Source organism: Martes martes (genome assembly GCF_963455335.1).
Source record: "Martes martes genome assembly, chromosome: 15".
NCBI classification, from domain to species: domain Eukaryota; kingdom Metazoa; phylum Chordata; class Mammalia; order Carnivora; family Mustelidae; genus Martes; species Martes martes.
The window spans coordinates 29,027,474-29,048,128 of NC_137903.1; the positions used below are offsets into that span (position 1 = coordinate 29,027,474).

Below are 20,655 nucleotides of genomic sequence, written 5' to 3' on the forward strand. Positions count from 1 at the left end.
CTGCATGGGCAGAATCTGAACTTAGCTCTCCCTCACCTCACCTCTGCTCTGTGCTTTCTCTTTGGAGCAGGAGATCTGAGAGCAAAGAGGCCCAAGGATGAGGACCCAGGGACTACAGGATGGTCTTAGCACAGGCTGTTTCGAGGCCTGCTCAGGTCTCAGCACATGGGAAAATTAATGAATGCTCTTGAGAGTATTCCCATATCCGTAAAAATAAGGACTTGCCCTCTTTCAAGGAAATCCAGTTTCAGAGCAGAAGCACAGCTGGGTGGGGAGTGGCAGGGCAGGGACCCCCACCCCCTGCCAATAAGGGGGGCCTTATGGGGGCCTTTCCAAAAACACCTGGAAGGCACTACTTTTTAGGAGTGTAATGAAAAGGTGACAGACGGAAGGGTGGGGTTGCCAGTCTTCACGACGCCCAGAGAAGGTGGTCAGAGTACGAGCTGCCCTCCGCCAAACACCACAGGCCAGCCCCCAGCCTGGGCCTCCGAATGCTACAATCTGGCGAAGCCTCAAATTCAAGGCTCAGAGGTCTGAGTCGATGTGGGAGCCCAGAGGGCACAGACAGCACATGGTGAATGACGGGCCCCTACAGGGTGGGGGTTGGGAGGTTATGGGGTGAGGAAAAGACAGGGTCCATCCAGGAAGACAATACTCCACCAGGACATAGAATCTTGAACCTACCGCTTCGTGTGTGCATCACAGAGCACATTATAAAGGGGGAAGAAGATTCTCCCCCTGCTCAGACACCCCTACAGTACCCACAGAGCTAGGAAATTTCGGGGTAGGGGAGGCACACTAGTATGCCTCCAGCTGCAGTCCCAGGGACAGGAGCTGTTCCCTGGGGACGTTCTTGGAGCCCAAGGGTCGAGTCTGTGAGGAATCCGAGTCTGTGAGGAATCCTGACGTGGCCTCTGCCTCATGCATCCCCCGCCGCTTGCAGAAGGAGACAGAAGCCGTCAGTCAGACAGGCAAGGCCTCAAGTCCAGTAGACCAAGCTCTGGGGAATAATGCGCCATCATATTATAGGGATTTTGAGGACATATCACAAATATAAATCCTAAAGTCAGGGTTTCTGGAAAAAAAATTAAAAAAAAAAAAAAAAAGGCTCAGCCCTGGCTCATCGACCTGCGATGGGGGTCAAGGAGCTGAAGAAGGCACTCAAGGATGGGAGGGTTCGGCTCCAGTCCTGTTGTGGACAAGTCTTTTCCGGGAGCCGGGCCGGGGTGTGGGGGGCACACGGTAACACCAGGCCTTGGTTACACCTGGCTGACGATCTCGCCATTCTCAGGCACAAAGACTTGCACGGGGGCCCCTTCGGGTGATCTCCGGGGCACATATACTGTGGCCACCTGCCAGGGTCAAGAAGAAAGGAGAGATCTATGAGCAAACCAGGTAGAAATGTCCAGACAGCAAATGCAGGCAAGCCATCCCCGTCCCTATGGACGCTGACCGGCAGCAACATGGGCCCAGCCTCTCAGCCCCTGCCCCACCCCAGGAGGTTCAATGTCCCCCATTGATCACCCTTTATCTATTTTCCACTCCCGGGGTGTGACAGGCACCCTGACCTCCTACTCCCTGCCTTTCCTGGGCTCACTTCTTGTCACCCTCCCTGTTGCGCAGGTTGGGATGGGCTGGGCCTGGGATGAGGGCAGGTTCAAGCTGGCAGGAAGGGAAAAGCAAAAGCACGTCAGCTGGAGGGTGCGGCCCGGGACCGGGGCCAGGCTGCTGCCCGGCCAGGATGCCAGCTGCAGCCCAGAGAACTGGGGGGGTGGGGGTGGGACGTGCAGCTGGGCCTGCTAGGAATCGTGGGTCTCAAAGGAGCAGCCTGTTGGTAACTTCTGGAGCACACCCCCTGCAGAGCCCTCCGTACCAGAGAGAAAGAAGACAGGGCTCCTGTGTTACCCCCACTTCCGGAATGAAGGTCAGGGCCACTGAATCCACAGAGGACACCCTTACCTCATGTCAGAGTGTTCTATCTTACCAGTCTGGCCGCTGGCCAATAAGAGAACCACTGACTAGTACTTACTGTACACGATTCTGATCATTTTACACACAGTAACTCACTTGAAGGTCCTGGCCCTCTGAGATAGAGGGTTGGCCAATCATTATTACTCCCACCCCCCAAGCCTAACTTCAGAGTCTGTGCCCTTAACCTTCAGCCACCTGCTTCTCAGCCCCCATGTGTAGAGGGCTGTCAGAGGAAAGTGACACACAGGCAATCACGGGTCCTGGCTTCTCACAACACGTTTTCAGACTCCCTTTGTCCTGAGCCTTCAGGTCAGGAAATTTGGAGGTTAATTCGGCTGGGACTTCCAATTATGAGTAGAGGCTTATCTGCTTTGCGGATCATCTATGGAGCCATTAAGGAAAAACGTCTCTGCTCTCTTCCAGGATTACCTCCACCAGCGCAGGTGGGTATGCTTTCTGGAGCGAGAGGCAAAATTAGGAGATGCCCCAGGGGAGGCCCGAGGGCCTTGCAAAGCCAGGGGGAAACGTTTTAGTGGTCTGTCCTTCCTGGCTGGGGGTGGCGCTGCAGGCAGGCCGCCTTTCTGCTCCGGACCCGCTAGAGTGGCAGCACTTCCCTCAGCGGAAGGCCCCCTCCCCGGGAGCCCGGAGCCGTCGTACCTGTGTCCGGGGAACCGGGGCTCGCCCAAAGCCCTCCCTCCCGGGGGGCAGGCTCCGGACGCGGAAGGCCCCCTGGCGGTCCAGCGAGTGCGGCCGGCCGCTCCGGAGGCGCGCGCGCTCGTGCCACGACTTGAGCTCCTCGGAGACCACTGCTTTGCTGAGCGCTCGGCCCGCGGCGCTGTCCTTGAGCGAGGGGGTCCGCAGCACGCGGCCGCAGGGGGCCACCAGGCGCTGCCAGCGCAAGTCCTCCTCGTAGGCGGGGCCCGAGGCAGCGCGGCCCAGCTCCCACTCGGCCGGCGGCGGCAGGGCGCTCTCGGCCACCAGCACGTAGCGCCCAGGCGCCAAATGCCCGGGGGGCAGCAGCAGCTTCGGGTAGAGCGCGCCGGCCGGGCCCCAGGCCCCGCGGTGGCGAGGCGGCTGGGGCGGGGACAGCGGCCGCAGGAAGGAGATGTCGGGGCTGCTGCTGCCGGGCGACGTGGGGTGCGAGATGCTGGAGACGTCTGAGCCGCTGTCCTCCGAGCAGGAGTGGTAGGCGGGGTGGGGCAGCGGGGGCTTGGTCGAGGGGAAGCAGGAGTCGGGCACCGTCACCGTGTAGTAAGTGGGGCGGCGGCGGGGGAAGGCGCTGCGACCTCGGCCCTCGGGGCCCGCCCGGAAGGAATCCGTCCTGGGGGAGGAAGGGGAGACGCACGCACTGAGTCTGGGAGTCTGGGAGTCTGGGAGGCCCAGGCTCTTCCCGTGGGTCTTGGGGGGCGGGGGCGGGGGCGGTGAAGATAAAACAGCGAGGCCGAGGCCTTCCTTGCAGGAGGCATGGCTCACAGGCCGGGGTCTTGGGTTAAACCTCCCCAAAATAAACACCCAGATCCCCCCTCCCCGCCCTCATGTGCCATGCTCCTGCTGCATTCACACTTGCGCTGTTTGTGGCAAGGATGCCCCAGCGATGTCTCTCTCCTATTTTCAGCCACTTTAGGGACCCTGTGTCCAGTGGCATGACACCCACAGGAATGTGCAGGGAGACATGGTGGGGTATCTAAGCTGGACCTGTAAAGCTGTGTGGGGCACAGACCATGGGAAGGAAGTAAATGGCCCGCCATCCACAAGCCAAGGAGAGAAGCCTTAGAAGAAACCAACCCTAGCGTGATCTTGGTCTTCCGGCTTCCAGAACTGTGAGACAGTAAAATTCTGTCATTTAAGCCACCTATTTGGTAGCCAGGCTACCAAACGAATATAGGGTAGCCGCCTTCACCGTGGTCCTTCCTAAGGGCGGCAGCCCAGGACCCATAGGGGCTGAAATCCAGCCCTCCCTGTTAATAGGCACTACAGTGGGGCTATGTCTGCCCACAGGGGGCGCCTCTCACCCCTCTGCACAAAGGCACTGTTTGTAAACTAGCCCGGGAAGTATGTAAAATATAAAAATTCATTGCTTGACTTGAGAGCAGTTGTCCCAAGCCGCACCACTCCTAGCAACGCCTGACAAGCACATTTCGACCCACAGAAGAACCCAGCAGTCGTGCCCACAGCGTTCATGTGCCTGTCCTAGCTCTGTAAAACACTTGGAAAATAACATCCAACTGATTGTCATTATTTGCGGATTCAGTCTCTGCAAAAATCTCCCCCAGCAAAAATGTATTTGTAATCTCCAGTCGACACTCACAACACTTGTGGTCATGTGTGGACGTACAGAGAATGGTGAAAATTTGGGGATGCCCACTAGGCACATTCTCCGCTGAGGCAGAACAAGGCAATGCTCTGAGTTCTTGCTGTGGCTTTTATACTGTAAACGAGTATCCTCTCCACAGTCTAGTTAGTGCGATGTGTTTCGTATTTTTGTGCTCTTTCTTGGTGACTTTACTGTTTAAAACAGCTCCAAGTGCGGGAAGGCTCTAGATATATCTTTTGCAGAATACTAAGTATTACTTGAGCTTTATTTGGGCATGACCTAGCGTGCTATTGGCCAGGAATTCAAGGTTAATGGGTCAATAATATATATTAAATAAGGTGTCTTTAAACAGAAGCACACATGAAACAAGGTTATGTACTGATCAGTTGACAACAATGTTGTGACCAGAAGCTCTCAGGAGCCTACCGCACTATCTGCCCTAGAGCAATGGTTCAGTATTGCTCATTCAGTGTTTGCTGTGATGTCATGGGACGCAAAACTACCGCAAATAATGAGAATCGAATGCACATCAGTTGAGAAAGTGAATCGTCCACTGCCAGCCACCAATAATAAAACAATCTTAAACAACTGCAAAAGTGTCTACCAAGTTCCATATTCTCTTGCTGTAAGAGAATCTGGCTAAGGCGAGAAACCATGAATTGCGTTGTGCAGAAAACAGCCTGCTTCACGAAAGATGCGCTGATTGTGCGTGGCACGGCCTCTATTGACAGGTGCCCCAAGGAGGGATCCTAGGGAGAAGCCACAGCAGGAGGCATGTGCCATCCACAGTCCCACCTACATCCTAGAAGCCACCAACATCCAAATGTAAGCTCTCAAGAGTGGGTCCCCCTCCCCCTGCATCTCTGGGGTGACCTCTTACCTCAGAGACTGCGACTGGCCCCTCCTGCCTTGGATCTCGGGGGTGGCTGGAGCGCTGGTGCGGCCCTGCCGCTGGCCAGGAAGGCTGCGGATGGGAACCACATGGTAGGAGGCAGGCTCCAGCAGCCAGAGGCTGGAGGTGCTGGGCCCATCCTGGGGCGTGGTGGCTGGGCTGCTGAAAAAGGATTAGAGACAGGTCAGTGGCAAGAATGCCTCCATTGTGGGACTCGAGTTGTGCAGAGGAAGGGGGGCACAGTGGAAGGGGATCCCCAAAACTCATGCCTCCCACCATCACACAGTTAAGGAGAGGGGCAGTCTCCCAGACCTTCCCCTGTTGTACCCCACCTCCAGCCAAGCACAGCTCCCACCTACTCCCCGCCCTCCTTCCTCCCTGTCCTGACCTGGACTCGCTGTTGGGTTCAGAAGACTTTCTGGGCTTCTCATAGGGGTGGTCCAGGCTAGTCTCCTTCCAGGGGCTGTTCTGGATTGGGGCCCGCTCCAGGCCCCCAGTCTCAGGCCCCGCGGGCTCCAAGCCCTCGAGGCTCTGGGGTGGGAGAGGCCGGGAAGGTGGAGCTGGGGACTCCGGGGGAGCTTTTGGCACCTGGGACTCCTCTGCAGGGGTAGAAGAACCTGGTGAAGTCAGTGGCTGGCAAATTGGCCCAAGAACCTCCACGGCCCATGCCTTGTTCTCCCTCCCGAGGCTGCCTGTCTGACGACTCCAGGCTGTGGCTCCAGGCCCAGATGCTCGAAAATGTTTTCTTCTCCTTTGGGACTGCCTCTCTCACAGCTGTTTTACACCTGCCTCCTTCAAGAAGCCTCCCCGGATTGACTCTGTTTAACTCACATTATTCCACCTTCTAACCTTTGCTCCCACTACCCTGTCTGCAGTTAACTTTCTGCGTACTGATTTCCCTTGTTCATGCTGTGCCCATGTGTGCTATTCCCTTATTGACCTGGGCACTCCCCTAGGCAGGACTGTGCTAACCTCTTGGTCCACCTTGACCCCCAGCATCCTTAGGGTTTATAAACAGGGTTTTTAATCTATTCACCATTGTTTCCATCCCCAGTGCTACCCTCTGTTCAAAAGGGACAATGATTATGGCCGGATGACTCTTAGGGTCTGACAGGTGCATATTGAATTAATGTCCCAGGGCAAAGGCAGGGACCACCCACACTCTATAGGCTCTGCTAGAATTCATGTTTTCCTTCCCCCTCAAACTGATTGAACTTCTAGAATGGGAAAAAGTCGGCACATTCCCACCCTCAAATGAACACGCGCGGGGGCACACAGAAATGAGCATCAAGCAAGGGCACAGACCCTGAGCCCAGCCTGGCACCCCGCCCTTAACTAGGTCATGAAATCTCCACGCCCCACTTGAAGGTCTCACTAGTAAACTCTGCCAAAGTACCCCCCCTCCACCCCCGTCCCGTCTTCCAGTAGGAGCCCAGCCCTAACAACAATCCCTAAACTACCCCTCTCACCTTCCTCCAGGAGCAGCCCATCTGATAGAGAGCTGTCATCTGAGGCACTGAGCTCTGGGAAAGTCAAATGGGAGAGAAAGAGGTGAGGAAATCAACCCCTTAGATCTGGATTCACAGGCAGTATGGACCCCACCCCCTTCCTGATAACATCAGGAAATACCAACTGCGTACTAAATACTGTATTGGATATGAATATATTACATGGAAGTAGAAAAGAATCAGAAGTTAGGAGCAAGAAGACAGGAAACCTGATTTTAATCCTGGCTCTGCCATTAGCTATGCAACCTTGAATAAGCGATTTCAATGCTCTGGGCCTCAGTTTCCCCATCGGTCAAAAAAGCCAGAGCTTCCTCTGGGTTTCCTGACAGTGGAAGGGAAAGGCAAAGGACCATTTTGGAAGGCCCTCGGGATGAGAATCCTTTCCCTAACTTTTCCAGTGTTCTGAGATCATAAATACAATTCAAGGACCCCAAATCTGAGAAATCCTGCATTACCAGCACCAAGAGCAGTGCAAAGTGGGAATCTGAGCTGTGGGGTTGGCCTGGCCGGATACGGGAGGTTCTTCAGTTGGTGATATGGCAGGTCACCTCAAGGAAATGGGAGTGTGACATTTCCACATGGTATGGCAGCAGCTTGACCCAAGAAATCTGAGGGAACGTCTATTTGCCATTGCCCTTGAACAAACTGAAACTTCAGACCTTGCGAATACTCCTAAAATGACCTGGATGGAATTCACAAAGTATTTTCAACTATGATAACAATGATGAGGGGACATTAACAATAGCTAAAATTTCTGTGGGTGCCTGGGTGGCTCAGTGCGTTAAAGCCTCTGCCTTCGGCTTGGGTCATGATCCCAGGGTTCTGGGATCGAGCCCTGCATCGGGCTCTCTGCTCAGCGGGGAGCCTGCTTCCCATCCTCTCTCTGCCTGCCTGTCTGCCTACTTGTGATCTCTGTCTGTCAAATAAATAAATAAAAATCTTCAAAAAAATAAAAACAATAGCTAAAATTTCTGTTGTGTCAATACTTTTCTAAGTACTTCATATATATTAACTCATGTGATCATCAAAACCACCACGTAGAGTAAATACTATTATCATCCTGTAACAGCTAAAAAAAAAACAAGGCTTGGAGGAATTGAGGAACGTGGCTTAGGTGAATCCACCAAAAGGTGACTGAGTCAGAATTCATACCCAGACAGTCTGACCAGAATCTGGCTCGTCACCATGACCATTTATTGGCTCTCCTGTTAGCTGGCATCTAATACCTAAGTCATTCTCCAGAAAGTTCTAAGAAAAGTAAACAATTCCAGCCATCTTGAAATCCTTTATAACAGGGATTGGCAAGCTGTGGGTCCTTGAGCCAAATCCAGTTAAATAAAGTTTTATTTAAACACAGCTACAGCTTTGCTTATGTAATGTCTGGCTGCTTTTGAGCCACAGTGGCAGAGTTGAGTGGTTGTGACAGAGACTTTATAGCCCATGAAGCCCATAAAATATTTATTCGCTGAGCCTCTACAGAAGTTTGCCAACCTTTGCTCCACAATTTAAATGAAATAAAAACTCTACCGAGAGTCGTTCTTAAACCCTGTAGGGCATACTGCCCAAGGAGCTAGGCCGACTCCCAAGCAGCCAGCTATCCTAAGGTGCGCTTGGCTCATACTGGCCTTTGCTTTGGGGTTCAAATGAGGAGACACCCTTTCACTGAATTCTGGTTCTCTGCCTCTGATCTTTTCCAAAACCCCGGAGAATAAAGAGTTTTATTTTTCACGGATGCTAAGTTGAAGAAATTGGGGGACTGTTATTATCATGGCCCCCTGCTGCCCCTGGGGTTAGTCGTGTGTTTTGGTTTGACTGTATGGCCTGGGAAGAAAGACATCATGTCTCATCATCCCTAACCTTCATAAAAACAAGCAGATCATTGGCCAGATTCACTGGCCAAAAAAAAGTGCACTGCCAAGAGGGTCATCTGGGGACCCATTGCCTTTGTAGAGGTAAGGGACAGGCGGGTCACATCTGTCTGCAAACACAAGCCATTGCTGAAGGTTGCTCCCTGTCTCGGCCACACTGCTCCAACCCAGCCCCGGATCAACCTGGCCCTGCCCTCGGTGCAGCGGCGGCCTCGGGACTCCCCAGGTGGGGCGATAACTGTGGAGATCATACCCACAACGTGAGCCTTCTCAAAGGCTGCACTGTTCCACAGACTGCCCCTAGCTGCATGGGGTTGTGTTAATTAAAATGAAATAAAATTAAAAATTCAGGTCCTCAGTCACATCGCGCACATTTCAAATGCTCAGGAGCTCCTCGAGTGGCCAACATATTGGACAGCACAGGTATAGAACATTCCCACCATCGTGGAAATTCTAGGAGGCAGCATGACTGAAGGCGGGTGTTGTCAGTCAACAAACACATTCAGAGCACTTACTACAACTGGAGGTTGGGTCCTGGGGAATTTCTCCTCCAGTTCACTGTGGTAAATTAGCTTAACACCTGACTGCTCCCCGCCACCTGCAGGGTACTAGCTAATTACTCCCACCTGGCATAATTAGTAATTATCCTAAACTGAATGATCCTTGAGCAGAAACCAAGGGAGCAGGCGGGCTTTTTCTTTCCTTTCTTTTTTTTTTTTTTTTTTGGTTGTTGTTTGTTTGCTTTTTCTTTTAAATTCCAAACACCTTTCAGCTACTAACTAATTATTAATCCCTTTCTACTTCCTCCTTCCAGGGAAAGCAGGGCTGGGCAGGGGAGCGATAGAGCAGAAATTACTTGCTCAAGCCACCGCCTCCTGGGCTCCCAAGGGACGACATTAGAGCCCAGGACCTCATGCCCACGGTCAAGGCAGGGTTTGAAGGTAGAGAACGCAGGGTCTTTCTCTGGTCTGGAGGCTGAAAGGCAGACGCTTCACCCCATTTCCTCTCTACAGCTTCGTCTTCACCTGAGCAGAGGGCCCGGAGAAGGTTTCAGAATGTTCTGCCTCCCACGGTGGGTTAACCAAAGCTCCAGGCAAGTCCTGACCTCCTCCCCGCCCCCCACAAGGGGCATCATGGGTAGCAATGGCAGCAGCACAGGGACAGCGCCCCCACCGTCCCCACCCCACCACCTGCAGGCTTGCGAGCAGAGAGGGCTGTGGGATAGTACCAGCTGGAGGGGGACACAGGCGGGGCTGAGACAAACCGGGACAGGGGCACGGAGCAAGTGAGTCCTCAGGGACCTTCCTGCCTGAGTCCATAGCTTCCTTTCAAGGGGGCAGAGGGTGGGAGGTACTGTCAAGAGTGCGGGCCCTGTCGGAGTAGAGGGAGGATGGAGAACTTCTTTTCCATCTGTGCCTTGGAGACATGGAGTACTGCCTTACAGCCAGGCCAGGCCAGAACCAGGCGACCCAGAGGAGTCTGGCCATCTGAGCCTGTGTGAGGTGCACCGGTCTCCTGTTTTTCCTGGGCCAGCTGTCCCACGGAGGCCCCTTCTGCCTCCTCTGCTTCTGCTGGAGGTGACCTGGGAGGTGTTGGGTCCCACTCTTTCTCCCTACATTAGAGACGATGTGTGGCAATGGGGACCTCCGCGACCTGGGCTGAGAGCATCCCCTAGTCCAAGGCATAGACCACCGGGCATGGGGGACTCTAAATACAAGTGTCCCCAACCAGGGGAGGAGAACAGCCTCAGCAAAAAGCCAACCCAAGGTGCATGGGTAGGAGCCTGATGGTGGGAGAAGTAAACAATTCCCCATGCCCAGACCAAGGCGTTGGCATCCAGTTCTGCCCCAGGCCACTGCTCCCCACCCCACCCTGGTTCTCTCCCCTAGAGCTGGGGGGGTCTGGGCTACCCACGAGAGGCCTGGGGTCAGGGCAAGCCTTGGGCAGGACGCCCTGAGAACTGGCAGGGAGGGCTGCAAGTCGGCTTAACAAGCTGGATTCGGTCCGGGGAGAGCAACAGCCACACCGAAGGGCTCAGAACCACTTGACGGCAGGTAACCGGAGTTAGATGCACGGATGTCCAATAATGGCAGGCCCTGGGCAGGGACACCTTCCGAGGTATCCCCACAGCCCCAAGGCTCCAGGCCACGGGGCTCAGGACTAGACCAGAGGCCCCGTGAGAGCGGAGAACAGAAGTGGAGGCCTCCTCGTGACTAGGTGGTTCTAGATACTTAAGCAAAGGTTGGGTGTGGCGTTTGTGGGGCTGGATTTCCACCTACACAACCCATGAGCAGCTCTGGCCCCTGAAACAATTCAGGGAGCAGCTGTGAGTAGCAACAGTAGGCCCCTGAGTGGCCTGACACAGGCCAGGGGACGGTTCCTCAGCTCAGAGCCCGAGCTCACAGAAGCCTCCCATTTCCCAAATCACATACGCCAGCCCCCGGGGCCTAGAGGGCAGGAGGACAGCCCTGCCCACTGCTGCTGAGCAGACCCTAGGACTAAGCTCGAAGTCAGCCTGGGGAGTACCTTTCTGCCCAGGAGGCCTTCCTGAGGGCAGAGGACGTTGAGGAGGATGAGGAAGGAGTGGACTGCTTTCTAAGGAGACAGGGGAGAGGGTCTCACCGGATGGAGAAGCCCTTTGCCACGGCCTGTTGGGGCTGCAGCAGGTCAGGGTGGGGTAGCGGGGGACCGAGGAAGCAAGTTTTGAGCTAAAGCCAAGCTGGAACATTAGACACAGTGCTGGGCACAAAGGCAAATGCAGTGGCCTGAGTCCCGGCCCCTGCCATCGCGTGCAGCTCGCGCGTGGCCCGGGGCTCTGGGGGCGGCTGGCTCACCTCGGCCCAGGGGCAGGGCAGCGGTGGCGGGGGGCCCGCTGGTGCGCCGCTGCTCGCCCAGGCAGCGCTCCAGCTCCCTGAGCTTCTTCTCCTCCTGCAGCATGGCGTGCTTGCGCTGCCGCCGGGCCTGCCTGCTGAGGTTCTCCTCCTGGCACAGGCGCCGGGCCGCCTCGGCGATCTGCAGCTGCAGGGCCAGCTCCCGCTCCAGGCTGCTCAGGGGGTCCTGGGGAGGGGGGGAGAGGCAGCGGGCTCACTCGGGGACCCAGAGAACGCCCCTGACCCCGGGCCCTGGATCCTGACCCTAAGCCCAGGAAGCAGGGAAGCAGTCAGCTGCGGCCGAGGCCACGGGGCAGAGGGTGGGGTAGTGGGAGGTGGCCGAGAGCAGACGTGCCGCCCTGAGAAGTGGGCAGGGGGACCCACCCACTAGCCTGCCCCCTGAGCTCCCTGAGCCAGGCAGCGTGGGACCCAAAGTGGGACACTTTCCCTCCTGGCCCCAAGGGCTGGTCAGGCAGGCCCGGAGAAACTTGCTGCCTTTCACACCACAGGGAAGGGATCCTAGGGCCCGAGCCACCCCCACCGCCTGCTTGCCTGCCGTGCGGAGAAGGAGGACAGCCCTAGGGGCCAGAATAACCTGTTTAAACAGGCCATTGCCTCTCTGGGCTGGTGGTTGAGCTCTTAACTGATCTTCTGCCTACCGGCGACCAGACCCAGCATCATCTCGAGGTCGCAGCTCTCCCAGTTCCTAAGGCGGCACCCTTCCCACGGCCACCTGGGCTGTAGGTTAGTGGGTGTCCCTCATCAGCACAGAGCCAAGCTCCCTGATGGGGGTGTGCTGGGCTGAAACGGAGATGGCCAGGTCCTGGCTGAGCGCGCTGTGCCTCAGGAGTTAACCCCTCCACATGGCGTGGCCTTGGCTCAGTGAGCAATACTTGTGGGGGCAAGATGGCCCGCTCAGGCTCCTCACCTCTCTGTGCAAGGCCCGCTCGTCCAGCTTGTAAGCTGCTCCGATCCTGCGGCGGACCTTAGGGGCCTTCTCCCCTGGTTTGAGGGGATACTCTGCTGGTAAGATACCCGTCAGCTCCTGCGGGGAAACAAAGTCAGCCAGGCCCCTCTCCACGTACGCAGCCCTTGGCCAACCAGGAATCGCCAATCCCACGAGCTCTGCATGGCCTGTGCCTGCCCTTCCCCCGAGGCCCCTGCCCATGCCTCACCTTACCCCATGACTTGGGACAGTCTCACTGGCCTCTTCAGGGCACCCCCTACCTTCCATCGTCTTTTCCTTCAACCTTCAGATCTCCCTTCCTTCAGAGATCTACTCTGGCCCTGGTTACCGTCGCACGCACGCCTCTGTCCACTCCCGCTCCAGCCCTTCTGTCCTTCCCTCCCTGTGCAGGGGGCCCCACTTGGGCTAATTCCTGCCCCCCCCCCGCCCCGAGCCATCTGGTGCCCAGGCCAAGTGCTGCACACGGGACTCCAAGCCCTACCCCTCCTTCTGATTTCCAGAATTCCCTCCCAAGAGGGGTTCCCTTTCCGCAGCCCCAGCATCCCAAACTGTGGCTCAGATTAACCCCAGGTTTGCTGGGGGGCCGGGGGGCTGGCTAGGGCTCTCACCGCCTCCCGGAGGCAGAGTCTCTTCAGCTCGTCCAGTCGCGCCTCCAGCCGCGCCTCCAGGGCCCTCTGCTGCTTGCGCACCGCGTGCGTCAGCTCCTTCACGGGGGAGACGGGGCTGTCGGGGCCTAGGGGGCGGCAGGGCACAGCTCAGCAAGGTGGGGGAGACCCTCTCAGACACTTGTTAACTATCCCCAGGGTGGTGGGGGGGATGTGCTCCCATGTGCGCGCGCGCGCACACACACACTCATGTACACACACAGCCTCATCCCAGCCCACAGATGACAGGTCAGCTGCTGTGGCCTGTGTCATAACCACAAACACCACATCTCCTGGCCATCCCAGGTGGCAACATGAGAGCTCACAGGGGGCGGCAGGGCACAGCTCAGCAAGGTGGGGGAGACCCTCTCAGACACTTGTTAACTATCCCCGGGGTGGTGGGGGGGATGTGCTCCCATGTGCACACACACACACACACACACACACTCATGTACACACACAGCCTCATCCCTGCCCACAGATGACAGGTCAGCTGCTGTGGCCTGTGTCATAACCACAAACACCACATCTCCTGGCCATCCCAGGTGGCAACATGAGAGCTCACAGGAAAGAGCCCCCAGGCAATCTGCAGTGATGGGTGGGCTACAGGCCTGAGCTCTGTTCTCCTTCCCACCCTACAATTTACTTTTGCCTCTACTACTTCTTCCTTCTTCTCTTTCCCTCTCTTTCTCACATATGTGCTTCTTTCTTCTCTTCTGTCAAGACGACAGACTCAGGCCTATCAGAGAGACAGGACCTTTCCAGGAGCCAGATAAGATTTTTCAGCTTCTTAGTAATCACTAGGACCAGAGCTGCAGAGACCTGTTCCAGATAGGATCAGACCTCCAGGCCAGACCATCCGGGAAAACTGCAGCCCCTCGGGTATCTAGCCCCCAGCAGAGGCCTCTCCCACCACTCCCACCTTCTCCCACTCATCTTCCAGCCACTCAGCCTGGCCAGCCCTGGGGCTTGGGGCCTCGGAGAGTCAGGCTGGGGGCCCACAGGGCGGGATTCCCCAAACCACTCACCAGATTGCAGGATGATGCCACTGTCGGTGTCGCTGACCTCATCCTTACTCTCCATGATGGATTTCGGGGAGGAGGGGGCACAGAGTAGGGAGGGGTGACGCCGTTCCCAACCTGAGCCAGAATGTGGCGACAGCCTGTAGGTTCCCCAGCTTCGAAGAGATAAATACATAAACTAAAACCAGCTGTAGGTAAAACCCCTTGGTTCTACACAGACCTTAAGTAAGGATCCGATATTTGAGGGCAGGGGGAGAGGAAGTGAGGACCGGGTTTCTGGGACAGTCTGGGGTCGGGAGGTCCTTGGCGCTGGGGGTGTTGCAGAGAAGGCTCGGCGGGCCTCACCAGCAAACCTGTTCTCGGGGGGGCTCTCTGAACCCACCCTAGCCTCCTGCTGCCTCCTTCTGAGTGGCCACAGGGACCACTGAGACTGGGGAGAAGGATGAGGAAAAGAGCAAGAAAGAGGAGGAAAGGAAAGGGATAATAAAATGGGTGGGAACACGAAGCAAGGAGGAAAGGAAAGCAGAAGGGGGAAGAAGTCTTCTTGGGGCACAGCGGTCCCCATGGGGCTGACTATCCTCACCCGGAGAACCCAGGAGACATAAGGCCTGTCCCGCTGCCCAGTGGGTGACAGACAGTACTGGGTACTCAGCCAAGCCCCTGCTTGGCCCTCAAAGCCCGTGCTGCCCAGCCCTCTGGACCAGGGTCTTCATCCAAAGGCAGGTGCCAGAGAGCTACCCAGAAGCCTGGATGTAATTCCCAAGCCACTATGTCTAGGAGACCCCTCGAGGAGGAGTCGGCCAAGATCCCTTATAACCCACAGCCAGGGAGACCCAGTGTGTGTGTGTGTGTGTGTGTGTATGTGTGTGTGTCAGGGTCACGGGTGGGGTGGGATTTGTGACTAGAGTGGAAGCTGCTGGAGGACAAGGAGGAGCCGAGATCACCCACTCCTCTGCCTCCCTGGGCTTGAGCACACTCGGTGGCACAGGTACAATCTCAGAATGTGTCGGCCCAGCTGGGCTCCAGCGGCCAAAACAACACCTGCTGCTCGCCCCCTCTCTCCTCCCTGAGTTCACACCCCTGCTCGGAGTCCCCACGGGCCAGGTTCTGGCCGCTGTTGGCTGGAGCAGGGGAGGGGAGAGGCGGGCGGAGCCCAGGCAGGCGGTCTGGAAGGAGAGCCCAGCCACCTCCTCACTGAGTCAGCCCATTGAGCAACAGTCCAAAAGTCCTTCTGAGTTTCTGTCTGGGGCTTATCCTGCCTGCCTACCGCACTGGGCCACGGGGTGGAGGAGGTGGGCTCCGCCCTCCACCATCAGCCCAGGGCGGAAGAAAGGAGGCCTTGGGAAAGCTGAACGCAAAGCAAGGTGAGAGAGAGAGGGCTGCAGACAGCCCGGTCCCCAGGAGGACCTCTGCCTCTCGAGACTGGAAGAGCAGGAAGGATGATGGGGCTCCTTTATCGACCTCCATCAACCACTCAGCCCACTGAAGGACCGTTGAGCAACAGCAGTAAAAACACAGCCCTGAAAACAGTAGGTACCTGCACTTTGGAATTCCAATTCTCCAGGAAGGTCTAGAGAACGGATGGTAGGATTAAAAAAAGAAAGAAGTTTATGTGGGGCCTTTGCAAACATGCCAAAGAGAGAGAATGGCCCATGCTCTGGAAACCTAGAACAGGACATGCAGCGGGAGAGCCAACCGTGCACAGCCCATCCCTCCCGAAGATGAGAGCAGACCTGAGGGGCAGGCGGCTGACCCAGCCCCCACCCACCACAGGCAGCCTCTACAGGTCCCCAGCAGCCAGGGGCAGGGCCCGGCCAGAGCTAGAAAGTAAGGCCCTCACAGCCAGGATGGTGAGCGCATTTTGCTTTGGACGAGGAAGGAGGTAATGTGGGAGTGAAGCCATTAATTAGTCACACTTGCTAATTAATTATTAACCACGAAGGTGTTGCCTTGGGAAGTTGTGATAACTCAGCCTGGCTTCCCTCCTTGACTGTTGCCGTTCATAGTAGGGTCACCGGGGCAGAGGGGTGGATGTGAGAGGAGACCCCCACTTCCCGACATACCCCCCTCCTCCAGTGTTCACTGCCAGGGTCAAGAGGCTGGCCCTGGCATTCACAGTGGCCCCAGTCTGATGCTGGGTGCACTTGGGGCTAACTTACAGCTCCAAGTAGAGCAAAGAGCACAGGACCTGAAGTTGGGAGATTCAAGTTCAGCCACTGCCTATGCTGTCCTGAGAGAGTCGCCTGGCCTGGCTGGGCGGGCTTTCCTCATAGGCACAAAGATTAGGTAGTGTGTAGGAAAGGCCCTGTCAGCCCCCCGCTCTGAATCTGGACCCTTCGGACAACGTCGCCCTCCTCGCTGTATGGACCCTACCCGGGTCCCACCTCCACCAGCAGGACAGAAGTCTCTGGAGCCTGATGTTTCAGGCATTGCTTTCCATAAAGGCAGTTCAGGGCACACGCCGAACCCCTTCCCAAGGCAGGAATCCCTCCCTGCCCTCCAGACCCTCAGACCCCCGACAGTAAACCCCAGTCCTGGGTCCTAGGAAGCAGGTCACCTGACCAAACAAGGTCCCCGGTAAAAGGCGAAGGAAAGAAGAGGCAAAGACGGAGGAAGGGAAACACCAGCGTCCCTCAGGCTAAGCCACTGAGGACCCTCCCCCATCACAGATGTGCCCCCAAAGCCAGCTCCTGGGCCTCACCCTTTCTCCCGTAGAGACTGAGGTCTGGGAACTACAGCAGGACAAGGGGCTCCGCATCTGGGTCCACCAGCACCCCCCATCCTCTGCGCCCAAGACACAAGGAGGAAGGGGGTGTTGGTGCCGGCCACCGAAGGGGCTCCCCACCGCCCCCCTCCCCCCGGGGCCAGTCTGCCCCTCAGCCCCGAAAACCTGCTCCACCCCGCCCCGCCCTCACCTGCTTCTGGGGTTTAGTCCAGGATTCCAGAAACACCCCCTGTTCCCACGTCAGGGGGCTAAGGGGTGTCGCATGCCGCCTCAGGGTGTCCCAGGACACAGGCAGTCCTCCCTGTCCTCTTTCTCTGACCTGGCTCTGGCGCTCCACTCGCTGCCGATGGCCGCCCCTCCCTCTGGTCCCGCCTGCTGGCCCGCCTGCCTTTCCTCCTAGGCTGCCTGCCGGGCCAGGGGAACCAGGTTACTTGTTGTGACTTGAGTCAGAGGGGAGGAGCAGGTGAGCAAGTCCTTCCCTGAACTAATCCTGCGGTGGCTGTTGCCAGCGGGCAGCTCCTGGGCCTCTGCACTTCCGGGGGCAGGGAGGGGGCGGGGATTGGGGAGAAAGGGGCTCCCCAAAGAGGAACCCCAGAAGAAGGCAAGAGGGGTCACGTCTTCATGGCCTCAAGGGACTCTAATGCAACATGGTGAGCTGTTAGATGGACAACTGCCCTCCTGACCCTCAGTTTCCCTTTCCAGAAATCAAGGCCTGCAAGACCCCCAGAAGGAGGGTGAAGGTCCACAGTCCATGGGGATACCAGCAAGAAACTGACAAAGTGACAAGAAGAGCTCATTGCTCTTTCCGTACACTGGAATGGAAACCAAGGCCCGAGTTTCGTCTCTCCCAAATTAGGTTTTAAAGAGCTTCAGGCAAGGCAGTAACTATGGAACTCCATATGGGAACGTGCTAGGATCCTAAAGGAACCAAGGGTGTTCTCTCCTTCCATCCTAGACATTTCCCCCCAGGATCATCAAGGCCTATTTGTTACTTACAGCCATCCCTCAGCAGGGTCCATGAACACTAAGCTGAACCCCAGCCCTGTCCCCTGCTCCACAGGAGAGCCACTGGGACCCCAGCAACTAATCAAGGGACCAGAGATCAAAATGCAACCTGCTCTCTACAGAAAATACGGCTCCAGGTCTCCCGCCCCACTGAGCCTCAAGCAAACCAAAAACTGTTCACAACTTAGCCCACTGCACTGAGAGAAGCAAGGGCTAAGGCCACCTGTTGCTACACCACGGACCACACAGAGACATACTGTAGGTGAAGGACTGCACCCTTCGACGTGTCATCCCACCGCCTTCCTTTCTCCCACTCTCCGATACTCCCACTGTGCCCCTCAACCCTGGGGTATCGGCACCTCTACGTCTCTCTGGATTGCTTCCCTCCTCCATCCCCACCTCCAAACCCCATCCCCTTCCCCATTCCTCAGGGCCAGAATGATGGAAGTCTGCTCCACCAAGCAGCTCCTGGGGGCCTGAGCTCTGTTGCTGATGTCCCCAGAGTCCCTACACACATACCCTGCTCCCTCTCACCTTCCTATACACACCTTCTTTCCAAACAATGCTAGCCCCAGAGTCCTCCGGGCTGACCACCTCCCTCTCTCCAGGCTGAGACTGAGGGGCCCCAATGGGGGGGGGGCAGACCCCTCCTGTGAAGTGGAGCCGGCTTTCAGTCTGGTCTCCCAAAGAGCCCGCAGCCCTTCCCTCCCCCTAGCCTTCCCCATCCCCCAATAGGCTTGTCACATTCTTTCAATGACAAACAGAGAGAGATTGACTCATTGTAACTGGTCCCCTTCCTCCACCTTGCCCATCCCCCAGCTCCAGGTGGGGGGTGATAGAAGTTTCTAGAACTAGCTGATAGCATGTATTTTAACTTACAAAACGAAATTAAGAGAATCACTAAGAGAACCAATTATATGGAAATACAGTTCTAAAAACAGAAAAACATGGTAATATATATGCTTCTTTATTAACATTAAACAGGATCCAGCAGTGGATAATTTCATAGAGGAAATGAACGTGAACAATACTTGAAGACAGTTAACAAATGTAATGGGCATAAAACTATCTGTGAATTCTATCAATGGCAAAGTCACACGTACTGCCTGTGGTTTCTTGCCTTTGTAATTGAAGGCAATGCTAAATTTTGTTAAAGGTTGGTGTGAAATAAATTTTTTTTTTTCCCATCTAAGTTCATAAACCCTCTGAATTCTATCCACAGATGCTTTGGTGCCCAGGACCCAGTTAAGAATCCCACCATCAGGGACCCTCCCATCTCCAAGCTCAGGGGAGAGAAACACAGATAATCCACTCACTGCACCGATCCCCTGGAACTCTCGAAAACCCCCTTGTTCCCTCAAATTCACATGCAGCATTTCCTGACCAGCAAAATGTGAGGTTTGGGATGGGACTAGCAAACCAACTGTCCCAAGAACACCAGATTCATCGGGTCAGATCTCACTGTCGGCCATGCCTGTCAACTCAAAATACCAAAAGGGAGGTGGGCACCCCAGAAACTGGCTGGGAATTTTGGGGTTCAGTGTCTCCCTCCCAGCCAGCCTAGGTAGGGGATTGGGGGACTAATCAATGCCCTGCCCCAAACCCCAGAGCATCCACACCAGGACCACCACTTGGCGGTGGAGGAAGTGGTTTCCCTGAGCAGAGTTAAAGGACTTGGAATCTGATCGTTTAAAGGAGAAAAACTGCATCTCTTTCCGGTTTTCACCTCCCAACGACAAGTCCCAAATCAGGAAACTTCCACACTCTGTAGCCATCCACTCCAACATTGTTTTGAAGTCCCTTCTTTAAGTTTCTTCTAATACATGAGACTGGAAGTTGTTCAAAGCAAGGGCCTCCTCCTACCACCTCACATTGCCACCAGCACCCAGCCGAGCGCGGCCTCGGGCGCTCCGAAAATCCCACTTAATGAATTAACAAAGCAATGGTCAGCTGCCGGAGTCAACGGAGCAGAAAAAAGCCAAGGAGCCCGGGACCCTCTAGGCGAAGGCGGGTGGGAGAGGGCTCCTGAGCCGTTTTCTTACTGCACTCTTCTCTCTTCCCACTGGGAAAGGTGTTCTCCTCCAGCAGGCGATGGTGGAGTGGGCTAGGACAGGAGAACTCCATTCTAGCCTGGAATGCGCCCTGAAATCAGACCTCTAGGCTTTCCTTAAAAAGCCCCTTTGTCCGGTCCACCCCGCTCCCCTCCCCCACCGCGCCCTCCGCATCCAGGCGGCCCCAGACTTTGCTCCTTTTGTTTGGCTGTTTTCTGGCTTCCCGGGACCTGGCCAGGGGATCCGCAGGCACCGGGAAGGTCGAAGAAGGGTTGAGGAGTCGGAAATGTGCACCTTGGGTAGGACCTTGAAATTCCCACTCCTTTTGTAAATTACTCCATTCCTTTTAGGGCCAGCTCCGTTAAGGCCGAAGACCATGGGTTTAGGAGCTTGAACCCCCCCAGTTCACCCGCGCTGCTTCCCCCTAAGTTTTCCCCCTTACCTGTCCCATGGAGCTCTGGCGCCGCCCGCCTGTCCCCGCGCCCCCCGTTCCTGCCTCGCAGCTTCAGGACCTGCTTGTCCAGGCCATCTCCTCTCTCCCCGAGTCTCCCCCCGGCCTTCCCTCCCGGGAGGTATTTCATTTAACTTCGGCATTTGCAGCATCCCAAATGTTAAAGATCCCAAGACATCTGTCCCCTGGGGCATACCAAGGCCCATAGGAAAGAGGGGAAAGACGCAAGAAGGGATTCGAGATTCCGAGCCAAGAGTCGGGGCGGGGCCCCCTGCCGGGGTGGCGAGATGCCAGCAGGAAAGGGTTTTCTTGAGGGACCCCGTTCGAGGGGGCGAGGCTGCCCCCGTCTCCCGCTCTGGGACGCGGG

General features: G+C 56.2%; 1 protein-coding gene across 4 annotated transcripts; it reads right to left on the reverse strand.

Annotated features, from left to right (window-relative positions):
* Window positions 1-1,248: 1,248 nt before the first annotated feature.
* On the reverse strand, window positions 1,249-20,455 carry INAVA (innate immunity activator; the record flags this gene model as incomplete). Of its 4 annotated transcripts, none has more annotated exons than XM_080823984.1 (10): window positions 1,249-1,352; window positions 2,629-3,292; window positions 5,166-5,339; window positions 5,566-5,776; window positions 6,647-6,700; window positions 11,388-11,610; window positions 12,352-12,468; window positions 12,999-13,123; window positions 14,063-14,211; window positions 20,280-20,455. In XM_080823984.1, the coding sequence occupies 10 exons, from the start codon at window positions 20,438-20,440 to the stop codon at window positions 1,260-1,262; spliced, it is 1,971 nt and encodes a 656-aa protein (XP_080680110.1). In that variant the 3' UTR covers window positions 1,249-1,259. The 4 variants fall into 4 exon arrangements, with proteins under 4 accessions (XP_080680110.1, XP_080680111.1, XP_080680112.1 ...); XM_080823985.1 differs by having other exon boundaries at window positions 5,166-5,336; window positions 20,280-20,440; XM_080823986.1 differs by lacking the exon at window positions 20,280-20,455 and adding an exon at window positions 16,972-17,083.
* Between the last annotated feature and the right edge of the window lie 200 nt (window positions 20,456-20,655).